Below are 18,896 nucleotides of genomic sequence, written 5' to 3'. Positions count from 1 at the left end.
AACCTTTGGAAATACATTATGTAACTCGAGTGCATCACTGCTGGTACTTTCTGCTTGTTCTTGTTAGCAGCACAAATGTTGTGCAGTGCTGAACTACGGCCATTTTCCATTCTGAGTCACTGTTATTTATTACTGAAAATGCAGAAAATATTTTCAATATAAAGGCTCTAATCTTAGCTAATTCATTTTGATCCCAGCTGAAATGTTGGTCATGGCGGTGGAACTTCCCTGGCTGTGAGTTTGGCCCAGTAAATGAAATCAGTGGAACTGAGTGGCATAAGGCTCCTCTTGGTGTTACTGAGAAGCCAGGAGTTAAGTCACTGTGATGAAAAACAAGTCACTGCTTCAGCTATTGCTACAGAGCATGGTGTGAGACTCTGCTCTGGGACTCTAAGGCCACGGCACGCTCTATTACTTCCAGATGTCCTGGGGCTAAAAATAAGCTGTGAAATCTCTGCAGCAGATCCTGGTGCTCAACAAAACCTTGACATCCATATAAAGCATCTCAAATGACAGAGCCTGCACAACTAATGTACTTGCATACACCTGAGATCTCACTGTGAATCGATGGATGCTGTTAGAGCCCTCGTTTCTAGTGCCAGCACACAAATGAAACATATAGATGCTTATTGCATTTTTCTTTGTATTTTTAATTTTTGTTCTTTAAGCATGGAATGGAGCTTTTTGTTGCTCCAGGAGTCAGCAGGTTGGAAAGATGTTTTGTTTCAGAGAGGATTTTGCTCCATAGGAGGTGGTGGTAACACTATCCCTACATCTGCATCCTTGGATTATAATGATTTGCTTCAAGCCATACAATTGCTGTATGTGCATTGGCACTGGAGGAAAATTGCTCATTGTTCATGTATCCACCTCTACTGTCCACAAAAGTGAAAAGATCAGGTTGTTCCTGTTACAGTCCCATTTGTGGGATTATTTATTTGCTGATGATTAAACTAAAAACAAGTGCTTTCAGGCAACGAACACATATTAGAAAGAATTGCTTTTATGTATTATAATTACATGCCTAGTTTATGGAGTCTCTGTCACACTTCCTGGAGAAAAATGTAAAAGAGAAAATAATTATATGAAGATACATTGTTCAGGCATCCCCAGTGTTCAGTCCATTTTAAACTCATAAAATAATTAATAGACTGAAGAAGCAAATTGATGAGACTGAAATAGTCTGTGACCACTTTATATTGCTTTTTCTGATCTCAGCTATGCAAGTTCTCTGAAGCAACAGAGGAATTTTTCTTTCTGTGCATGTCCCAGTTTAATTATGATTCTTCCAGAATCCTGATTAAAAAAACCTGTCTTATGTATGATTGGATATTTGCACCCAAGATTAAAAATTTATTTTCAGAGAAGTGGCCAAAAGTTATTTAGTCTTAAAGGACTCTCGCTGTCTTGTAGCTTTGTTTCAAAAAATATTATTGTCATTAATTGTAATTTTGGTTTTGAGTTGAAAAGACAAATATCCCAAAAAAAAAACCTTCTGAAATGGCCACTGCCCTAGTTGAGTAGGGCGTGGAAATCCCAGCAGTGATCTAAACCATACTGAAATAGTCGCCTGCTCCAGTCTACCTGTCCTTCATTGCTCCCTTTTGCCATCTCTTGTTAACCCCCTGCAGGCACTGACCTGCTGTGGGCAGTGGCAGCAGTTCACATACACATTTCCCTTCCCATCATTTTGGCTTTGGTAGCAGTCACACTCTTCATCACACCACTGCAGTCCAGATGTGGATTTGGCATCACTGAAATACGTGGAAGACGAGGACAGTGTAGTTATTCTGTTAAATACCAGCTCAATTGTATCTGCTCTTGGGGGGGAAAGCTCTCCTGTACTATTCTGCTGAGGATATGAGGGTTTTCTTTTGCAGGAGGAAAGCATTAAGTTGGCAGGATTCCCACCTTTCCCTTTGCTTGTCCTTTGGCACATGCCCTGGGCACAGGATCACGGCTTTGTTTGTACCACAGCCCTGTGGGTCGTCCTTTATGGCTGATCCAGAGCAGACTCTTACAGGCACCAGTACCAGAGCTTCACCCTCAGAGCAGCTTGTACACACTTGTGCCTGCAGAGATGCTCAGTGGGATTTCTGGCTCTCTGGGGAAAAAGCTAGTTTTTTTCCCCACTCCAGCTGAAGATCATTGAGCATCAGAGAGATTTGTGCTGCTGCAGAGTTGCTGCACTCAGTAATTCAGGAGGCATCAGTGATCACTGCCCTGCTCCAGTTAGTGCCTAAACCCTCAGAGTTGCCTGTAATGACTCACTTGAATTGGGCTTCAGGAAGCCCTTGTGTGGGCTTTTCTCCACAATTCAGTGGCTTTCTCACCTCCAGTCAGTTTTGGAACAGAGAGGAACCTTAGGCTAAGAAATTGTCTTTATCCTTCTTTACCTCAGTAAGGGTCAGCTCACAGCAATTGCTGACCGTGGTTCAAACTTCAGATAGTTCTACCAGACACTTAATCCCCTGCAGTTTAATTGACTGGGAAATAGTTAATGCTCAGTATTGACTGTTCTTTCATTAAAATTAAAAGTAAAGTATGACCTTCTGCAGGAAACAATTTTTGTTCCTTTGACTGAGTGCAAAAAGGCATGCATAAAGTTCTCTGTGTTTTGAAGTAGACATCCAAAGGGTTAGGTCAGCAGGCATTTCTTGGATCACACCCTTTAACCTCAGAAATCTTCTGGTTCCTTGAAGTCTCCATACCTTCTTCAGTACTTTCTTTACAAAGACCAAGAAAAATTATTTAAAACAGAGAAGAATAAATCACACTCTTAAAAATACAAAAGAACCCAAAGATAGTTCTACAAAATAAAAAAGCCAAAACTAAGTTGAAAGGAAAATTTTAGCAATCCTGAATATAAACTGAAATCTGCCTTTTATTTTGGAACCTAGTAAAAACCTCTTTAAATTTGCTCAGACAGCGGGGATTCAGGGATCTGTCTGAACATATCAAATTGAAGCATTCTGACTCTTGTGTCATGATCTCAAAACATCAATTTGTTTGTGCATATTTAACAAATACGCAGATATTCTTTCCTGATAGTTATCATGGCATCAAATGGGTACAAGAATTTTGTATTTTCTTCTGAAGCTCCTTTAGGAAAGGGAAAAATAAATGTACTGCATGCAGACACAAATCTGATCCCTTAATAGGTAAACATCATCTCATTCTTCGTGGCTTTTTATTGTGGATGAGGCCCTGAGCAATGGGATCCAACTCTGATACTGGCCCTACCAACTGTGTACTGCCTCACTTGGACTGCTTTGCTGTAGAAAATAGAAAGGATGTGATTTTTCTTCCTTTGTCTTTAAACCCTGTAGGGTTAAGCCAAGAATCAAGAGAAACAGGAGATTGCCTTAGAAGCTCCTTTTTTCAGTGGCTGTGCGCTTCCATTTTCATCATACCAGAATAGCTTGGGAGATGCAGTTGATTTCCCAAATTTATGGAATCAAACCTTCAAAATGGTCTCAGACTAGATGGGGAAGAACTGTCAGTTATGTGTGTGTAGTCCTTGCCAGAAACACTGAACAAAGTTTGGCTGCACAGTTAATTTTAGGGACACTTCAAAGTAGTGTGTTTCATTTATTTTGCTATTCTAGCAGGCATTGAACATCTGGCCAAAACAGATGAAGCCCCTTTTGGATAACTTTGAAACAGATAACCCAAATGAAACAGCATAATAAATTGATGTCCACAAGTGGAAACCTTTAACAGTTATTTGTGCAGTGATCTACAACTATAAGGCAAAACAGAAATGTTTAGTGATGCAGGTGGGAAGTTGCTCTCTACTCCCCAAGTGTGGGAAGGAGAGGAACTCCTATTAAACACTGTGGTAATCTACAAGTTTGTGGTGCAAAGTACTTTCTAAATGTACCTTTTTTCCTAGCAGCATATTAGGTGAGGTTAGGAAGATATGATCTTCTGAATATGAATTTGAAGTAAGGATCCAGTGGCTGGAAGTCTTACATTTTATCTTTTTGTTTCCTGATGGTCAGTAGATTTTGTATGGTCTCTACTGACTAAGGACTTCTTAATTTTTCTGTGTTGCAGGGCATGCGTCATGACAAATTTCTTAAGTCTTTTGTCATCCCCATTTTATCTGGCTAAGCTACCAGCTCCTTCTGGCCTTACACACCCTTTCACACACTCCCAGGTTCTGCAAGTTTCTGTCATCCAATATCACTCAGTTTTTCCGAACCTGAATGAGATGTGACATTTTGTTATAAATAAGTTCATTATCTAAGAGTTTAACCTGTTTGTTTAACTTCCCAAGTGGCCAGCTCCTTAATAAGACCAGGTTTTTAATAGGCCTAGATGGACCTTCTGTATTCATTTAAATTATAATCTAGACCATATCTGAAAGTAGGCTAATACCCAAATCCACTGAGCCAGAATACTCACAGCTCTTAGTTCGTAAAATTGTGTCCCTCAGAACTTATTCTGCTTGACCCACTTTCTAAATCAGATTCTACACCTGATGATTCAGTTTTGGATAAAGAAATTCGGGGATTTTCATTTGTTTGATGTGAATTACTGTGGTCCCAGGCAGCACTGGGAAAGAGGAACAAGAACAATGTCTGTATGAAGGCTTGTGGTTTTTTCTCTAAGTCAGGCACTTCACTGTGCCTCAGTGGTTTACTAGGCTTCAGAAATGGAAAAGGTTTGGTGAAAACAGGGACTCTTAGAAGACTGCAAAAATGCAACAAATGCAGTATTTCAGTTTTGAGGTATTTGCATTTTATTAGCGTGCAGTTCACTCATGCTGAGAAACTTGAAATGGCCAACAGTGTTTCTGAAGCTTCTACAGGAGGAAGAGAAGTTTTTCTGGGGTACCTGAAGATCATTGTTCTGGTTCTTGAATACTTGATTGACTGTGTCCTACTATTCTTGTTTCTTGTTTCAAATTCTGTAGGTTTTTTCAAAATAAAAACATTTAGTGGTACTTTTCATGAGCCTTACTCTTGCAGTATAAATGTTTTATGCTTGCTGGGATCTGCAGCACTTCAAAGACAGGAGTTGTTTTGCTTCCATTGGACTAATAGGGAGAGGGGCTTTTCTAAGAGGATTCAATCCAGCCTTGTTTGTCATTTAATCAACTTAAGAGTTCGAATCAGGATGGCTGGGGTCATACAGGCCTGAAACCATTGCATCTAATTAAAATACTTAACTGGGACACTTCATGTGGGAGCCTGGTCATGTCAGCCCCGTTATTTAGTCAGTGGATCTCGAAGAGGGAGTTCAGGCAACCTAAACTCCAGAGAAAGCTTCACGGCTGCCACTTCACAGTGTAGGAGATAAATACTGTTCAACACTGTGTGGAGCATCTACTGCTGGGAGTCTTGGACAGCACGAGCTGTGTTGGACTGCTGTGTGCAGCTATGGTGTCACATGGAGGATAAGGCTGAGCCTGAGTTCTTTTAAGCTTCTCAGATTTTTGTGGTATATTTTCACAGTAAAGACTTTTTAAAAAAATCCTCTTTTAAATTGCCATTGAGAAATGTGAGCTGCCATAGGTGACTAGAAAGGTTCTCCCAAAAGCCCTATAAAAACCTTTATTTCTTCATCTTCTCAGGTACCTGCTGCAGGAAAGGACAGAATAAGAAGGCACCATGTCTGCAGTCTCAGCTTATTACAATGGAAAGACTGTACTTATCACAGGAGCGACAGGTTTCGTGGGCAAAGTACTGCTGGAAAAACTCCTGCGCTCCAGCCCTGAGGTGAAAGCAGTTTATATTCTTGTCAGGCCAAAAGCAGGACAATCAATGCAAGAGAGAGTGGCCAACATGTTGAAATGCAAGGTAAGTTTCTATGGTTTATTCTAGAATCTGATCTGAAATCCATTTGGGTGAAGCAAAGGACTCCTGTTTTACTCAATTCATGAAGAACCAACTTCTGCTGTAACTGTTGCATATATTTGGTGTGTTTAAAACAACCAAAAAAAATCTTACATTAATGTGAACCCGGGTCTGATTTTGATAGGGGATGCAGCATCTTACACTGTAATGATGTAATCTTTGTACTTCCTTTTTGCATTGCTGTTTGGTGAGAATATTTTTTGTCAAAAGTGTGTTACCGTAGCAAATTTCATTTTCGCAAGAAGAGCAGCGTTTTGCATTTGTAAACTCTTTTCCTTCCCTCTCCTTTAAAACTTAATGTGTGAACATTAGCATTCAGAGATAAAACAGAGTGTGAGCCCATCACGCCCTGCTCCTCACCCTTATTGGAGAATTAAAATAATTTCACAGGATAAAGCCTAGTGGCTGCATCGCTGCAGTACAGGAGGGCATCTGCCATCTTCTGTGTCAGCTCCAGCCTAACCTCATTTAGCAAGGGATAAAATGATACTGCACTTGAAAAGGGTGTTTTCCAAAGATGCTTGCAGTAGAATACAAAGGCTGTGGGCTGAACAACAGACCTGTATGACCTCCGCCCATGTCCCTTGATTCTGCAGAGGCTTTTTTTGCCATCCTGGTGGGGAAATCCAGATTTCTAGTGGCAAGAACAATGTCAAAGCCCTTTGCTATATTTAATGTAGAAATTTATAAGAAGATACTGCTAAACCAGTTATCTAGAATGGACTTGGCCTGAGGACCTCAAGGCTCTTGGATCCTCAGGCTTTTAGGCCAGTGGTGAGGTCATGGACTAGCTCAGACTCCTCCAGCTTTGGTAAGCGCCAGAGTTCAATTGATGCTTAATGCTAGTGTGAATTTGTACAGAGCTGATGTGAAATGAGAGGAAGGGACAGATCTGGCCCTAGCAGGCAAGGAATTACTTGGAATTAATCTGAGAAATGTCAACATATCTTTAGAGTATCGACCTATAAGTCTGAACGAGACTTGACTGGCAGAATAGTCCTCCTCCTTCTACAGAAGTTAGAGGTAAAATAGGTCTACAGATAACTTTGAAACAAGAATGACTGGGAGAAAAAATGCATTTTTCCTCTTAATGTTTTGAGGCAGCAAGCTAGAAAAGATCTTGTGTCTGTCCAAGAACAGAGTTCGATTATTTTTGGTGTGTTTTTAACAGAGGGTAGGTTGTTTTCATGTTCAAGAAAATTTGTGAGTGATGTAAAAGGAAGCGATCACATTGGTTGTTTTGTGCAAGTGTCTCATAGAATGATTTAGTTTCAAAAAGACCCTTATGATCTTTAAGTCCAGCTATTAACCCAACACTGCTGAGTCCACCACTAAACCCTATCCCTAGGTGCCACATCCACACAGCTTTAATCCTTTCAGGGAGGGTGATTCAACCACTTCTCTTGACAGCCTGTGCCAGTGCTTGAAAACCCTTTTGGAGAAGATTTTTTCCCTAATATCCAATCTAAACCTTCCCTGGTTCAACTTGTGGCCTCTCGTCCTGTCCCTTATTTGCTGGGAGCAGAGCCTGACCCTCACCTGGCTCCCCCCTCCTGTCAGGGAGCTGAGGAGAGCAAGAAGGTCCCCCCTGAGCCTCCTTTTCTCCAGGCTGAGCCCCCCCAGCTCCCTCAGCTGCTCCTCACAGGACTTGTGCTCCAGACCCTTCCCCAGCTCCGTTGCCCTTCCCTGGACACGCTCCAGCCCCTCAATGTTTTTCTGGTAGCGAGGGGCCCAAAACTGGACACAGGACTCAAGATGTGGCCTCAACAGTGCCAAGCCCAGAGGGACAATAACTGCCCTGGAAATGACAAGCCTAGTTATTTTTCAAGACTTCTATAAGCTTTGTTTGCATTTTATGTATAAATACTATTGGCTTATCTCCTCACTTGACCAGCACAGTTTGGTGCTGGTGTTAGCTCTAGGTGAGGCTCCCTAGTAGCTGTTTTATTGTTGCAGCTGTACTAGATGTACCCATTTTCCTTCCTAGCATGTGTCAGCAGTTTTAGACATGCCAGCAGCAAACAGGACTTGATAACCTCTCCTTGAACCTTTGACAGCTTCAGCGTGTTTCAGAGGAACAAAAGGAGGAGGCAGGTCTCTAAGTTAGGTTGCTGCAGTGTTGGAAAGAAAAACTCCAAGGGTACACTCACAAGTGTTCCAGATCCTCTCAAGGAAGAAGCTGTTTTTGTGATCCTGATCTTTCTAAAGTAACTCAAAGATTCTTGCCTAAGGCATAAACCCTACTCTTCAAAGGTGTCTTCCTTGTGAAAATGTTGACAGCCTTTGAGATTCTTTTTTTCTAGAAATGAAACTGTTAATTCCACTAACTGTTAATTTCATGGCTGATGAAGAGGGCAAAAAATATCATTCTTAACATTTTTTCAGATTGTTTCCAGTTGAGTTTGCTATATGTCTTTAACCCACATAATGGGTCATTCTCAATCTAGAGATTGCCCTTTCATTTACAGTTGTGGTTTGCATTCTCCATTTGGCAAATCACAGAATCAACTGGGTTGGAAAAGACCTCTGAGGTCATTGAGTCTAACCTTTGACCCAACACCACCTTGTCAGCTAGATTCTGTGATTCATTTTACATTTAGCTGTGATGTAGTATTATCCTCTGAAATTCTTGTTTTCACACCCAGAAAGGCAGTATTCTAGGAACCAGAGAAATAGAGAAAAACAGGTTTCCAACTTTTGAATATTCTAAACAAAGAGATAAAATGAGTATTTGGGATGAAGTAAGATGAAAGCAGACAGATTGACCAGAATTAGTTACAGTGCATAGTGTTTGGGTGCTTCAGGTTAGGTCCCCTGGGGACTCCTGATTTTTGAAAGAACTTGCCTAGAACTTTTGATCTCTCTTCATGTATCTCTGTGAAATTTTTGTGGCTTTTGTCATTATATCTACAGGGGTTTAAACTCTGAGGTGTCACATTTGTGAGCTGTCTTGTTCACTGTGTGTGTATGTGACTATGCTGGAAGATGACTCCTGTTAAATAGAAAAGCAACTAGGTTACAAAAGGGTAATGTGGTGTGAAGGAGCAAAATAGCTTAGTTTGTGCTTTTCAGTGTTTTTTACATTTCAACTTCTGAATCCAACATGAAGAGTAAAATACAAAAAATAGTTTGGTCATAAATCAGAAGTCTTTGTCTGTGTTCTGCAGCTGAACAGATAACTTGGAAACGTAATATAGTGCTGGTTTGCTCAGATCTTGTTAAATTAGTTTTACATGTGGTTGCATTATTGCATTAATACAAAACGTGTAATGAACAGATACTCAATTATCGCAGCATCAAATCCAAAATGAGCACGTGCACTGAGGAATGTGTGGTGACCTTGCCTATTTATGAAAGGAGATGTTCTATTTTCCAGCAGCAAGTCCCTAAGGGAATCAAGCTATTACCCTGTGCTTAATGAAATGCCATGTCTGCATTGCACAGAGCACAGATGTTACACAAAAAAACACCCCAAATTTCAGGAGTGGCTGCAGCCTGTAGATGTGGATCACGAGGCAAAGCTTGACAGTCCTGTTTAATCGTTAGTTGATGGGAGGTGTGTGTTTATCAGAGGTAGGGAATTGTTTCAAGGAGTATTTTTTGTTGTCTGATCCCTCTGTGCACAGAAACAGACAGGAATGCTTGGAAGGGTTGTCTCAGATTCCCTGGAGAACAGTTACTGGGCTAATGCTGAGTCACTGATTGTAGCTTTCCTGTTGTCCCTGGGAGAGCAGAGCATTTTCCATGCCCTGCATGCAGTGAACCAAGGCTGCTGCTGCTGCCAGGCTGTTTCTCAGATCTGTTTGTTCAGTGCTCCTAATTAGAAAGATGAGTCAAAGTGGGGAGTGGAAAAGGCTCTTATTAATGTTTCTGATAATTCAGAGAGAAAATGGGGAGGCTGTGAGGCCGTTGAAAATGGGGAGCTGGGTGTGACCAGACATGCTTCAAAGTGCTGCTGCTTTTTCTTATTGTCCAACCACAGTAACCCTTATAGTTACAGTGGATGGTACAGACAGACCTTCTCTTCCCTGCAGAGTTTTGTCTGGAACTGCACATTAGGATGGGACTGACCACTGGAAACAGCAGATGCTTAGTGCTATCAGACACCTCTGCCTCTTCAGTATTTTCTTGTCAAGTGTGTTATGTTTATCAGTAAACATATGGCAAGACCCTCTGTTAGCCCTATAAATTTCACCAAATCATGCCAGATTTATCTTTTTTCACCTCCTTTGACTCTCCATATCTCTGCTCCCTCACTCATGGATCTTGCTCATCACTAAACCAGTGCCAAACCAGTGCAGCATCACTCCATGTGAATCCCCTGGACTGACCACTGCAGTGGCGCATGCACCTGGATCAGAGTAATGAGGTTTTTAGGCTGGTGGAACAGGATCCTACTTGCTCAGTAGGAGGTCTGGAAACTGCTAATTGGAGTGAAACAGAGCTGAAGATCTTTTCTGCTTTATTGCTTATTTAGATTTGCCTCACTTTTGTGAGTAAATGATCAGAAATAACTCTGGTATTTGTGTACCAAAGGAACAAATCTGTCATTTTAACAAAAACTAGTTTCTTACTTAACCCTGTGATTTGTAAACCTTGTTATAGAGAGGAGTTACATCTCAAGGGTGGTATCTGACACGAATGTGGGCAAGGTTCTTAAGCAGTCTGTTCCTCTTTCCTGAGCTACCACTAACTGTTCCTTGTTCCATTTCAGTTCTTTCTCTTCTCCAATTTGTGTTTCTGTTCCAAGATTGGTGTGGGTTTGCTTTCTGTGTTAGCAGCTTTCATCCTGCATCCTGCAGCACAAGGAAGGGCCAACAAGGCAGGTGCTTCCAGTGAGATAACCTGTCACGCTGGACAAGAAAGAAGCCACCACTAGTCCTGAGCTCAAGCCTCACTCACGCGTCCCTGGTGTCTCTTTCTGCTGTTGCCTGCCAGCTGTCAGCACAGACTGCATTCTGCAGAAGGGCTGGAAGAGCAGCTGGATGAAAATAACAGTTGGGTTTTTTTATTTTCTTCTAATACATACTTAGATGATAAACCATGATAAGAGAAAGGGGGGAAAGGTGGTGGTGGAAATCATGTCCACTATTACAGAAAAAATTCAGGCCAGAATCTGCTGGGGAAGAAGGGATATGTGACTGAGGTGATTCCTGGAGAAAATGGGCTCATTGCAGAGTTTCACAGTCATGATGGAATTTCCATCACTGCTTAGTATACATGGATGCCACACAGTGATTTAGAATTTCTTCACAGACTCCCTGAGTTGATCAGGGATGCATTAAGAGTTACGGATTTAGAACAACCCTAAATTTTCATAGCTTTGTCTGTTTTGTTACACTGATATGTGACCAATGACAGTATTAGAAATAATAACTCTACTTTCCTGTATATAATGTATATATTTATATATATTTCCAGTGTGTCTGGTGATTCTGATTCATCTCGGTGCCTGTTTGCAGACTGATGTGTAAGTGTTCAAAATGGAGCATCTTAGATCAACAGTCCTCATAGGAGAGGTATCCCAGTCTCTTTATCATCTTCAGCCCTCACTGGGCTTGCAACAGTATGTCTGTCTCTTGTGCTGGGGATCTCACAACTGGACACTGCTTCCCTCACCAGGGAGGGTTAATCATTTTGGCAGTGCTGCTGGCAGCTAAGTGTTGGGCTGATCAGTTCTGAAGAGCACTCTATAGACTGTCTTAACAGAGGCAGAAAAAGGAGTTTCAGACCATGCTATAGGCCATAGGCCAAGACTGAAATTATATTTTTTTCTGTCTGTATGTGTTTGAAGCACAAGTAACTTATAGAATTACAGAGCCATAGGATCAGTTATGTTGGAAAGGACTCTTAAGATCTTGGAGTCCAGCTATTAACCTGACACTGCCAAGTCCTCCCTGTCCCTGAGCATCACATCTACAAGTCTTTTAAATACCTTCAGGGGTGGTGACTCGACCACTTCCCTGGGCAGCCCGTTCCAATGCTTGATACCCCTTTTGGTGAAGAAAGTCTTTTTAATATCCAGTTTAAACCTTCCTTTGGTGCAACTTGAGACTGTTTTCTTTCCACTCTGTCACTTGTTACCTGGGAGAAGAGAGCGACCCACACTGTGTTACAGCCTCCTTTCATGTAGTTGTAAAGAGCAGTGAGGTCCTCCCTGAGCCTCCTTTTCTCCAGGCTGAACACACCCAGCTCCCTTAGCCCCTCCTCATCAGACCTGTGCCCCAGGCCCTTCACAAAGGCATTTCCCACTGGGAGAAGCTGAGTCTCTTATTACATGGCTTCTCCTTGTACTCTTGCTTGAATCTCTCCCTGAAACATCAGCCTCTGATCACTTACAGATGAATTCTGTGGTGTCACCAGCATGGTTCCTGCTGATCTTGTCCCTTAAAAGCAGAACTCACAGTACTGGGAGCTCTAGGAAGGATTATGACCTGATCCTGTGACACATTGTCTTTTATTACAACAAGAAATGCTGCTGAAACCCAGACAAGCCTTGGGGATGCCATTTGTGTGCAGGTCACAAGCTCTGCCAGGTGGTACAGAGTTCAAACCTCGGCTTTATCACTGTCAAGGAGAGGTCACGGCGTAATGCTCTGTCTTTGCCCACTGCCTTCCACACTTCAGCTCCTGGGGGTGTTCACAGCAGGAAAGTCAACTTGTGTTTCTTTTTTAAAATAGAACTGCAGTTTTCAATTTTCTCCAGTTACACATAGGCACAACAGTAAAACACAACGAAATTAGGAATGTTTAATTGACCTAGAATTGTAAATGAAAAACAAGAACACAGTGCTATATGAAACTGTAGGGGGTTAATGTTTCCTGTGTTCATGTCTTCCTACACACATACCCACTTCATGCAGAATGATATATAAAAACTGCCCTTTATTTTTATCTTTACTTCTTCATTTCATGCAACTTTTCCTTGGCCTCGACTGGAATCACAATAAACCATCAGATTTCAAAAGTTGTTTTTTTTCCTTGAAATCACTTTGTGGTGTCCAGTAGATCATGATGGAAACAGCAACAGTTCCAGAGGAGGATACAGAGCTTCAAATATAAGCATTCCAGAAAAATCCCTCTAGCCAATTATATGCTGATGGATGTGTTGCTAATGCCTCAAAGTTAAAAAAAAAACTGAAAAGGAGAAATTTCACAGTTTCACATTAGATGTGTAACAAGAGACTTGTGCACATGTTTAAACATAAATATTTGATTATTCTGCTAAATTTGTAAAGATACCATGCCTAATTTTGCGCAGTTCTTTGAGAACTCTGAGGGTCAGAGACTTCATTTTATCCAAGGAACTCTACAGACAGACTTTTCATGGAGTAAATACAAAACTGTTCTCTGCAGCCCAATTAATACATACACATCCGTGCACACAAAAGGAACACATGCATAGAGGTACTCTCTTTCAAGCCATTTTAGTTTTATTTAATGGTAGGTATCCCAAGGGATTTGCATGTTAGTGACAATGTCTGCAGTAAAGATACTGGCAACTGGTAAATGACAAAATAAAGGTTCAGCCCTTGAAGCAAATGAGCAGGTAGTACCTTGAGAATGATGCAATTTAAAAAAAAAAAAACCCTCAAAAGTAAGATTTTCTCTTGTCACTAACAGCTTAGGGTTGCAGTTAGGCTGCATTTGCTACTGTCTGTAAAATTATATGCTGTTTTAGTGCAGTGATATTTTGGGACACTTATAGCCTGTAACTTCACAATATTTTTTCTTTAATGTGCAAGGGTGTCATACAGAAGAAAGAGGGAATCTCACCAGGGAGTTAGCAAACTAAGATTGCAGTTGAGTCACAGCTTTAAAGGATCTTCATAACATAGCTCGAATTTGCATTTGTGCCGACATGTTTTCTGGTTTGCAGCCAAAGCCCAGTTCCTGGAATCAGTAGAATTCTGTGGTATTTTCAATTAGCTTTGGTTGGATATCTCATGAAGGGTGGATTTCAAAGAGATGATGGACCTAAATAAGTAGTTTATAGTTGACCTTTCAATTACATGGTACTGGTTTGGATTTTCTTTTTGTTCTGGATAATTTTGTTTTTTGTATTAAAAATGCATATATGAGTTTGGTTTCACTGTCAGTATTTCGACTTCAGATGATACCAATTTAAACATAGTAACAAGTATTTGATACAGGGATGCAAATGCAGTTAATCACTCTTCTATATCTGGGAAACCAACACTGTCTGACTGCAGCCTTGGAGGATAAGAAAGCCAGACAGTTTTGGGTTTGGAAGCTACCAAACCCAGTAAGTAATTGTTTTACTGGTACTGCTGACTTCATCCTCCTTTCATTGCCCATCTGATTCCACCTAAACTTGACCTTGTGTGTCAAGTTGGAAATGGAAATAGGATCCTAAAGTCAGATTTTCGATTTTAGATTATCTAATCCACAAAGATCACTTTTATGCTGGTCAGATCTGTCCATCCAGAAAGTCATCCCGTTTTGAATGTGGGGCTCCTTGCCAGGAGAAAGCTTTCAGCATCACCACCACTGCTGTCTGTGTATCCTGAGAGGTAAAAGTCAAGGAAATGAAAGGGGGATAAAGGAAACGTGTCACGAGGGATGGTGGAGCTCAGCGTGGCATTTTCAAAGAGCACAGGAAAAGTACAAAGAGCACTGAAGAGAAAAGCTCTACCCCACAGGCTCGAGAGTTTACATCAGTAGCAGAAATCAGAGCCATTTCCCAGCAGCTTTTGCTGGCAGCAAGGCCACGGAGCAACATCATTAGAGAAGTCCTGTTAGGCACCCTTTGAAACCTTCCAATTTCTCCTGTATCCTGGTTTTGCTCAGGCACATGGGAGAGCTGAGCTTTTAGGCAGCTGCACAGCATGCTTTGTGTTCACAGTTTTGCCAAGTGACCCGTTCACCAACAAGGCCTTCAGCAAACATGTTTTTAAACAATGTTTGTCATTTTGCTGGAGCCTGGGACTTGGCTCTTGATGTGTGCGAGTTGGCACGATTCCTTTTTGGGCTGTTGCACTTCAGAACCGCTCTGGACACCAACGGAGCTGCTCATGTACCAGAGCTCATCTGCAGACTTGGGTTCTTTGCTTGGAGTTGGGGCTGAGTAAGGACAGCTGACCTCAGACAACCTCTGAGGGCCTGTAAATCACAGTCAAGAATGAAGGCTTGTCTTTCTCTGAGATGGGCCGGCAATGGATCTGTCAGTCAACACCCAGAGAGCAGAATTGCTATTCCATCATTCAACAAAATAGAAAGTTAACTCGTGTTTTATCCTTCATGTCTGATTTTATTACATTCTATCCCCAGCTACTCCTACCACTGTTTTCTTAAAGGAAGCTTTTCTATTTTCCAGAATTTAACCCTGGCCTTCCTTACCTGTGTTTTTCCTTATCTGGCAGCTGACTATGATTGAATGATGGATGCTAAGACCAATTTTGTGTGAGAAAAACCTCACAGATAAAGTCTGATATGAACAAAATATGGCAGTTTAGGAAGAAATCCTAAACACAGGCAGCAGAGCATTTAATCTTCTGTTTTGGCTTCCCAGTCAAAACCCTCAGACCTGATCACTGTATAAAAGTTGGCTGAAGGTCACCTTCAAATGCAGTTTACTCTGCTTTTATTACATTTACCAAAGCCATGAGGACCGCCAAGGATATTAGGGAGAATGCTTTAAAAACTGTGAAGTTCTGACTCACATCATTGCATTCACAAATCAAAATGTCTGAGTTGTGCCAAGGAACCCAAGTGTGAAATTTGGGTTTTGGTAATTTTCTGGGGTCTTCTATTATGCCTTTTGTTTTCTTTTAATGGAGCTGAGGGTGGGAATATTATTAGTGTTAGCCTGTCGGAAATTAATTTTGCTTCTTGAAAGAAAAACTGCTGGGGAGAAACAGCTCTACCATTCACAGTCAGTGTCTGATTGCACCAAGATTTAAAAGCAGGGACTGAGCTTGGTGTCTTCAGATGGGACTTTTGGGCACTGCTGCAGTATAAATAGCAAATATTAATAACAAATACAAACACTGACATGTTTAAAAGCCAAACAAGCCTTTGATACTAACTGTGTGTACATTTGATCTGTATTATTGTATGTTTTCTTCTTATCTTTCTTGTCTACTCTTCTAGTTATCTCCTTTTGTTGCCATCTAAAATGTGGGGTTTCAGAGATTAGTTTAGGGTTGAGGTCTCTTATTTTGGTTTTGTGTCTTCAAAACACTAAAATCTGTTTTCAAGCCTTCATTCTACTGCTAAGCTCAGCAAAACTGGGCTCCAAGCTGGCTATTATTGAGTATTACAATTATGTGTTACACTATAAGTATTTTATCTATACAATCAAATTTTTATGGTGAATAGTATCTTCCTGGTAGGAAGTTAAAAAAATGCACCCCAAAATGTTTTTTGGAAAAGAAACGTGGGCAAGGACAAGCAAAATGCACTTTTTTGTTGAATTACCTTGATTGCTTTGGTGGAGCTCCAACACCAGGACCCTGAAAAGAGGGAAAAAATCCCTCAATCCCAATATTTTGGTATGACCTCTTCTAAATTAACTGTTCCCATTTTGGGGGGTGGGTGTTGTTTTTTGGTTTATTTTAAACTCTTTCAGATTTTTATTTTTAAAATTACAGAATTATAATTCAAAATTGCAGCAAAAAATTTCTGGTCAATTGGCAATTTTTTCCATTACATGGAAGATTTCCCCTTTAGATCAAGCAAGAATTAAATTATATAGGTTCTCTTTTTGCTAGTGAATTCATCTTGAAAAATTTCGTGTCCAGAGGGCTCTTTACTGGTCTCAAGTTTATACTAATGTTTTATTTATTAAAGATGTAGAAAAATCTGCTAATATACATACATACACTGTAAGCATGTGTGGTCAGATTCCTCACTCAAAACTCTCATGATCTTTTCTAGAATACATCTCAGTCTGACCTCTTTAAACCCTTTTAGAAGTATCTCTCTTACTATTCAGAAGGAATCAAGTGTAAAGTAGACTGAGACTATAAAACAAATACAAATAATTTCAGCACTGGAAAGGGCATTCCAATACAAAGCAGGACAAAATTTTCCATGGTGGATCAGGGAAAAAAACATTTTTATGTGCAGATTTCTGTTTGGGGAGGTTGTTTGCATAAAGGAAATAACCTGTTAAAAAATCTGATGTGTTCCTTACTGTGTTGTATCCATACTTGGAGGCACACTGTCTCTCTGATGGTTGACTCCTCGTTGGATGTGGGCAGTTCCCAAGCTGCTGCCCTTGCTTTAATCTCCAGGGAGTTGACTTTATTAGAACTGTGTATGTGTGTGTGTGTGTTGCAGCAAATTTCTTTGCCACAGGGGCAAAGAGGGCATGAAAAGCTATGTATTCCGTTTATTTCAGAAGCCTCTAGGCTTACTAGATTCTAGAGGACACTTACGGCTGGAGAAAGGCAAATGTTGTCAGAAAGGGCAAGAGGGACAATTCAGGCAGCTGCAGACCAGGCAGTTTCACTTCTGTCCCTGAAAAAACCATGGAGGGAGTTTTTTAACACATTTCTGGGTACATGAAGGTTGCTTTAGAATGGTTGGAATAGGTTTGGAAAAGAGAAGGCCTAATCACCTTCCAGTACCTAAAGGGAGCCCACAAGAAAGATGGAGAGAGAATATTTCCAAGGGCCTGGAGTGACAGAACAAGGGGAAATGGCTTCAAATTGACAGAGTAGGTTTAGATTGGATATTAGGAAGGAATTCTCTCCTGTGAGGGTGGTGAGGCCCTGGCACGGGATACCCGGAGAAGCTGTGGCTGCCCCATCCCTGGAAGTGTTGAAGGCCAGATTGTACAGGGCTTGGAACAAGCTGGGCTAGTGGAAGGTGTCCCTGCCCATGGCCGGGGGTTGGAACTGGATGATCTTTAAGGTCCCTTCCAACCCAGGCCATTCCATGATTCTGTGATTGACCTTAGCTTGACCAGTCTGATTGTGCTCTGTGATAAAATGACTGAATCTGTGGATGAGGGGAAAGCCATGGATAAAATTGACCTTGACATAAGCAAAGCTTTCAGCACTGTCTCCATCAGAATGTCAACATGCAGATAAGGATGTTACAGTCAAGATGGGGAGAAGAAACCTGGCTGGACAGTCAGACTGCAAGAATTTAATGGTTCATGCTTTGTCTGGAGGCCACTTATAAGAAGAATTCCCAGGAGTTTCTCTGGGAACTTGCCCTATTTAGTATCTTTAAAAAAATCCCCAGGCTACAGTGCATTCTCTATGCCAGACTACTGATAACTGGCAGTGCTGTCATAAGTAATATCTAATATCTATCTATCTAAGCTGGAGAAGGGAAACAGAAGAATAATCCTATTCTGCATCTCTGAGCTCCTGAGGACCAGTAGCTTTCCCTGATCTTTTTATACATCCCTTGACTTTTACTTTCTTGCTGCTGCTGGGCTGTGTTCAATGCAAGGAAGTTTCTGTGTGGGAGAGGTCACTCCCTGAACAAACCTTTGTGAGATAAGCTCTTCCAGCTGCCTCGGGAACATCCTGGTGGGGTTGTTTTAAGTCACAGGAATTACTGCACTTGGTGATAGTGAAGCAAATGAGCAGCTGGCTGGGTTTCAACCACCCCAGTATCTGTTGGAGGGAACACAGCAGGGCATAAGCAGTGCAGGAGATTCCTGGAATGTGTTGGTGACAACTTCCTTCTCTGAGTGATAGAGGAACCACCAACAAAGAGGAGCTGGTGGGAAATCTCAAAGGCAGCCTCAGCTGCATTGACCATGAAATGGTGGAGTTCAAGATCCTCAGGACAGTGAGGAGAGCTCACAGCAAGCTTATTACCTTGGACTTCAGGAGACAGACTTTGACCTCTCCAGGAATCAGCTTGGTAGAGTGCCATGAGATAGAGCCCTGGGGAGAAGAGGGGCCCTGGAAAACTGGTTGATATTCAAGGATCACCTCCTCTGAGCAATGTGTGTGTCCCAATGAAGAGATGGGCAAAAATGCAAGGAGTTGTTTGCATGGGTGAGCAAGGTGGTCCTGGGCAAACTCAAACACAAAAAGGAAGCCT

At 41.4% G+C, this 18,896-nt stretch overlaps 1 protein-coding gene across 6 annotated transcripts in view; it reads left to right on the top strand.

Moving 5' to 3' along the window:
* Nucleotides 1-18,896, top strand: part of FAR2 (fatty acyl-CoA reductase 2) — a 136,166-nt gene that overhangs the window by 56,974 nt on the left and 60,296 nt on the right. For all 6 annotated transcript variants that reach the window (XM_051770738.1, XM_051770734.1, XM_051770735.1 and 3 more), the window contains exon 2: nucleotides 5,582-5,807. In XM_051770738.1, coding sequence (XP_051626698.1) covers nucleotides 5,619-5,807 — 189 coding nt within the window. In that variant the 5' untranslated portion in view covers nucleotides 5,582-5,618. The remainder of the gene's footprint in view (nucleotides 1-5,581; nucleotides 5,808-18,896) is intronic.

Source organism: Manacus candei, unplaced genomic scaffold (assembly GCF_025592945.1).
Source record: "Manacus candei isolate 608988 ecotype Guabito, Panama unplaced genomic scaffold, ASM2559294v1 h1tg000124l, whole genome shotgun sequence".
Classification (NCBI taxonomy): domain Eukaryota; kingdom Metazoa; phylum Chordata; class Aves; order Passeriformes; family Pipridae; genus Manacus; species Manacus candei.
The sequence above is the reverse complement of the archived record's forward strand: the minus strand, read 5'-3'. Positions and strand labels throughout refer to the sequence as shown.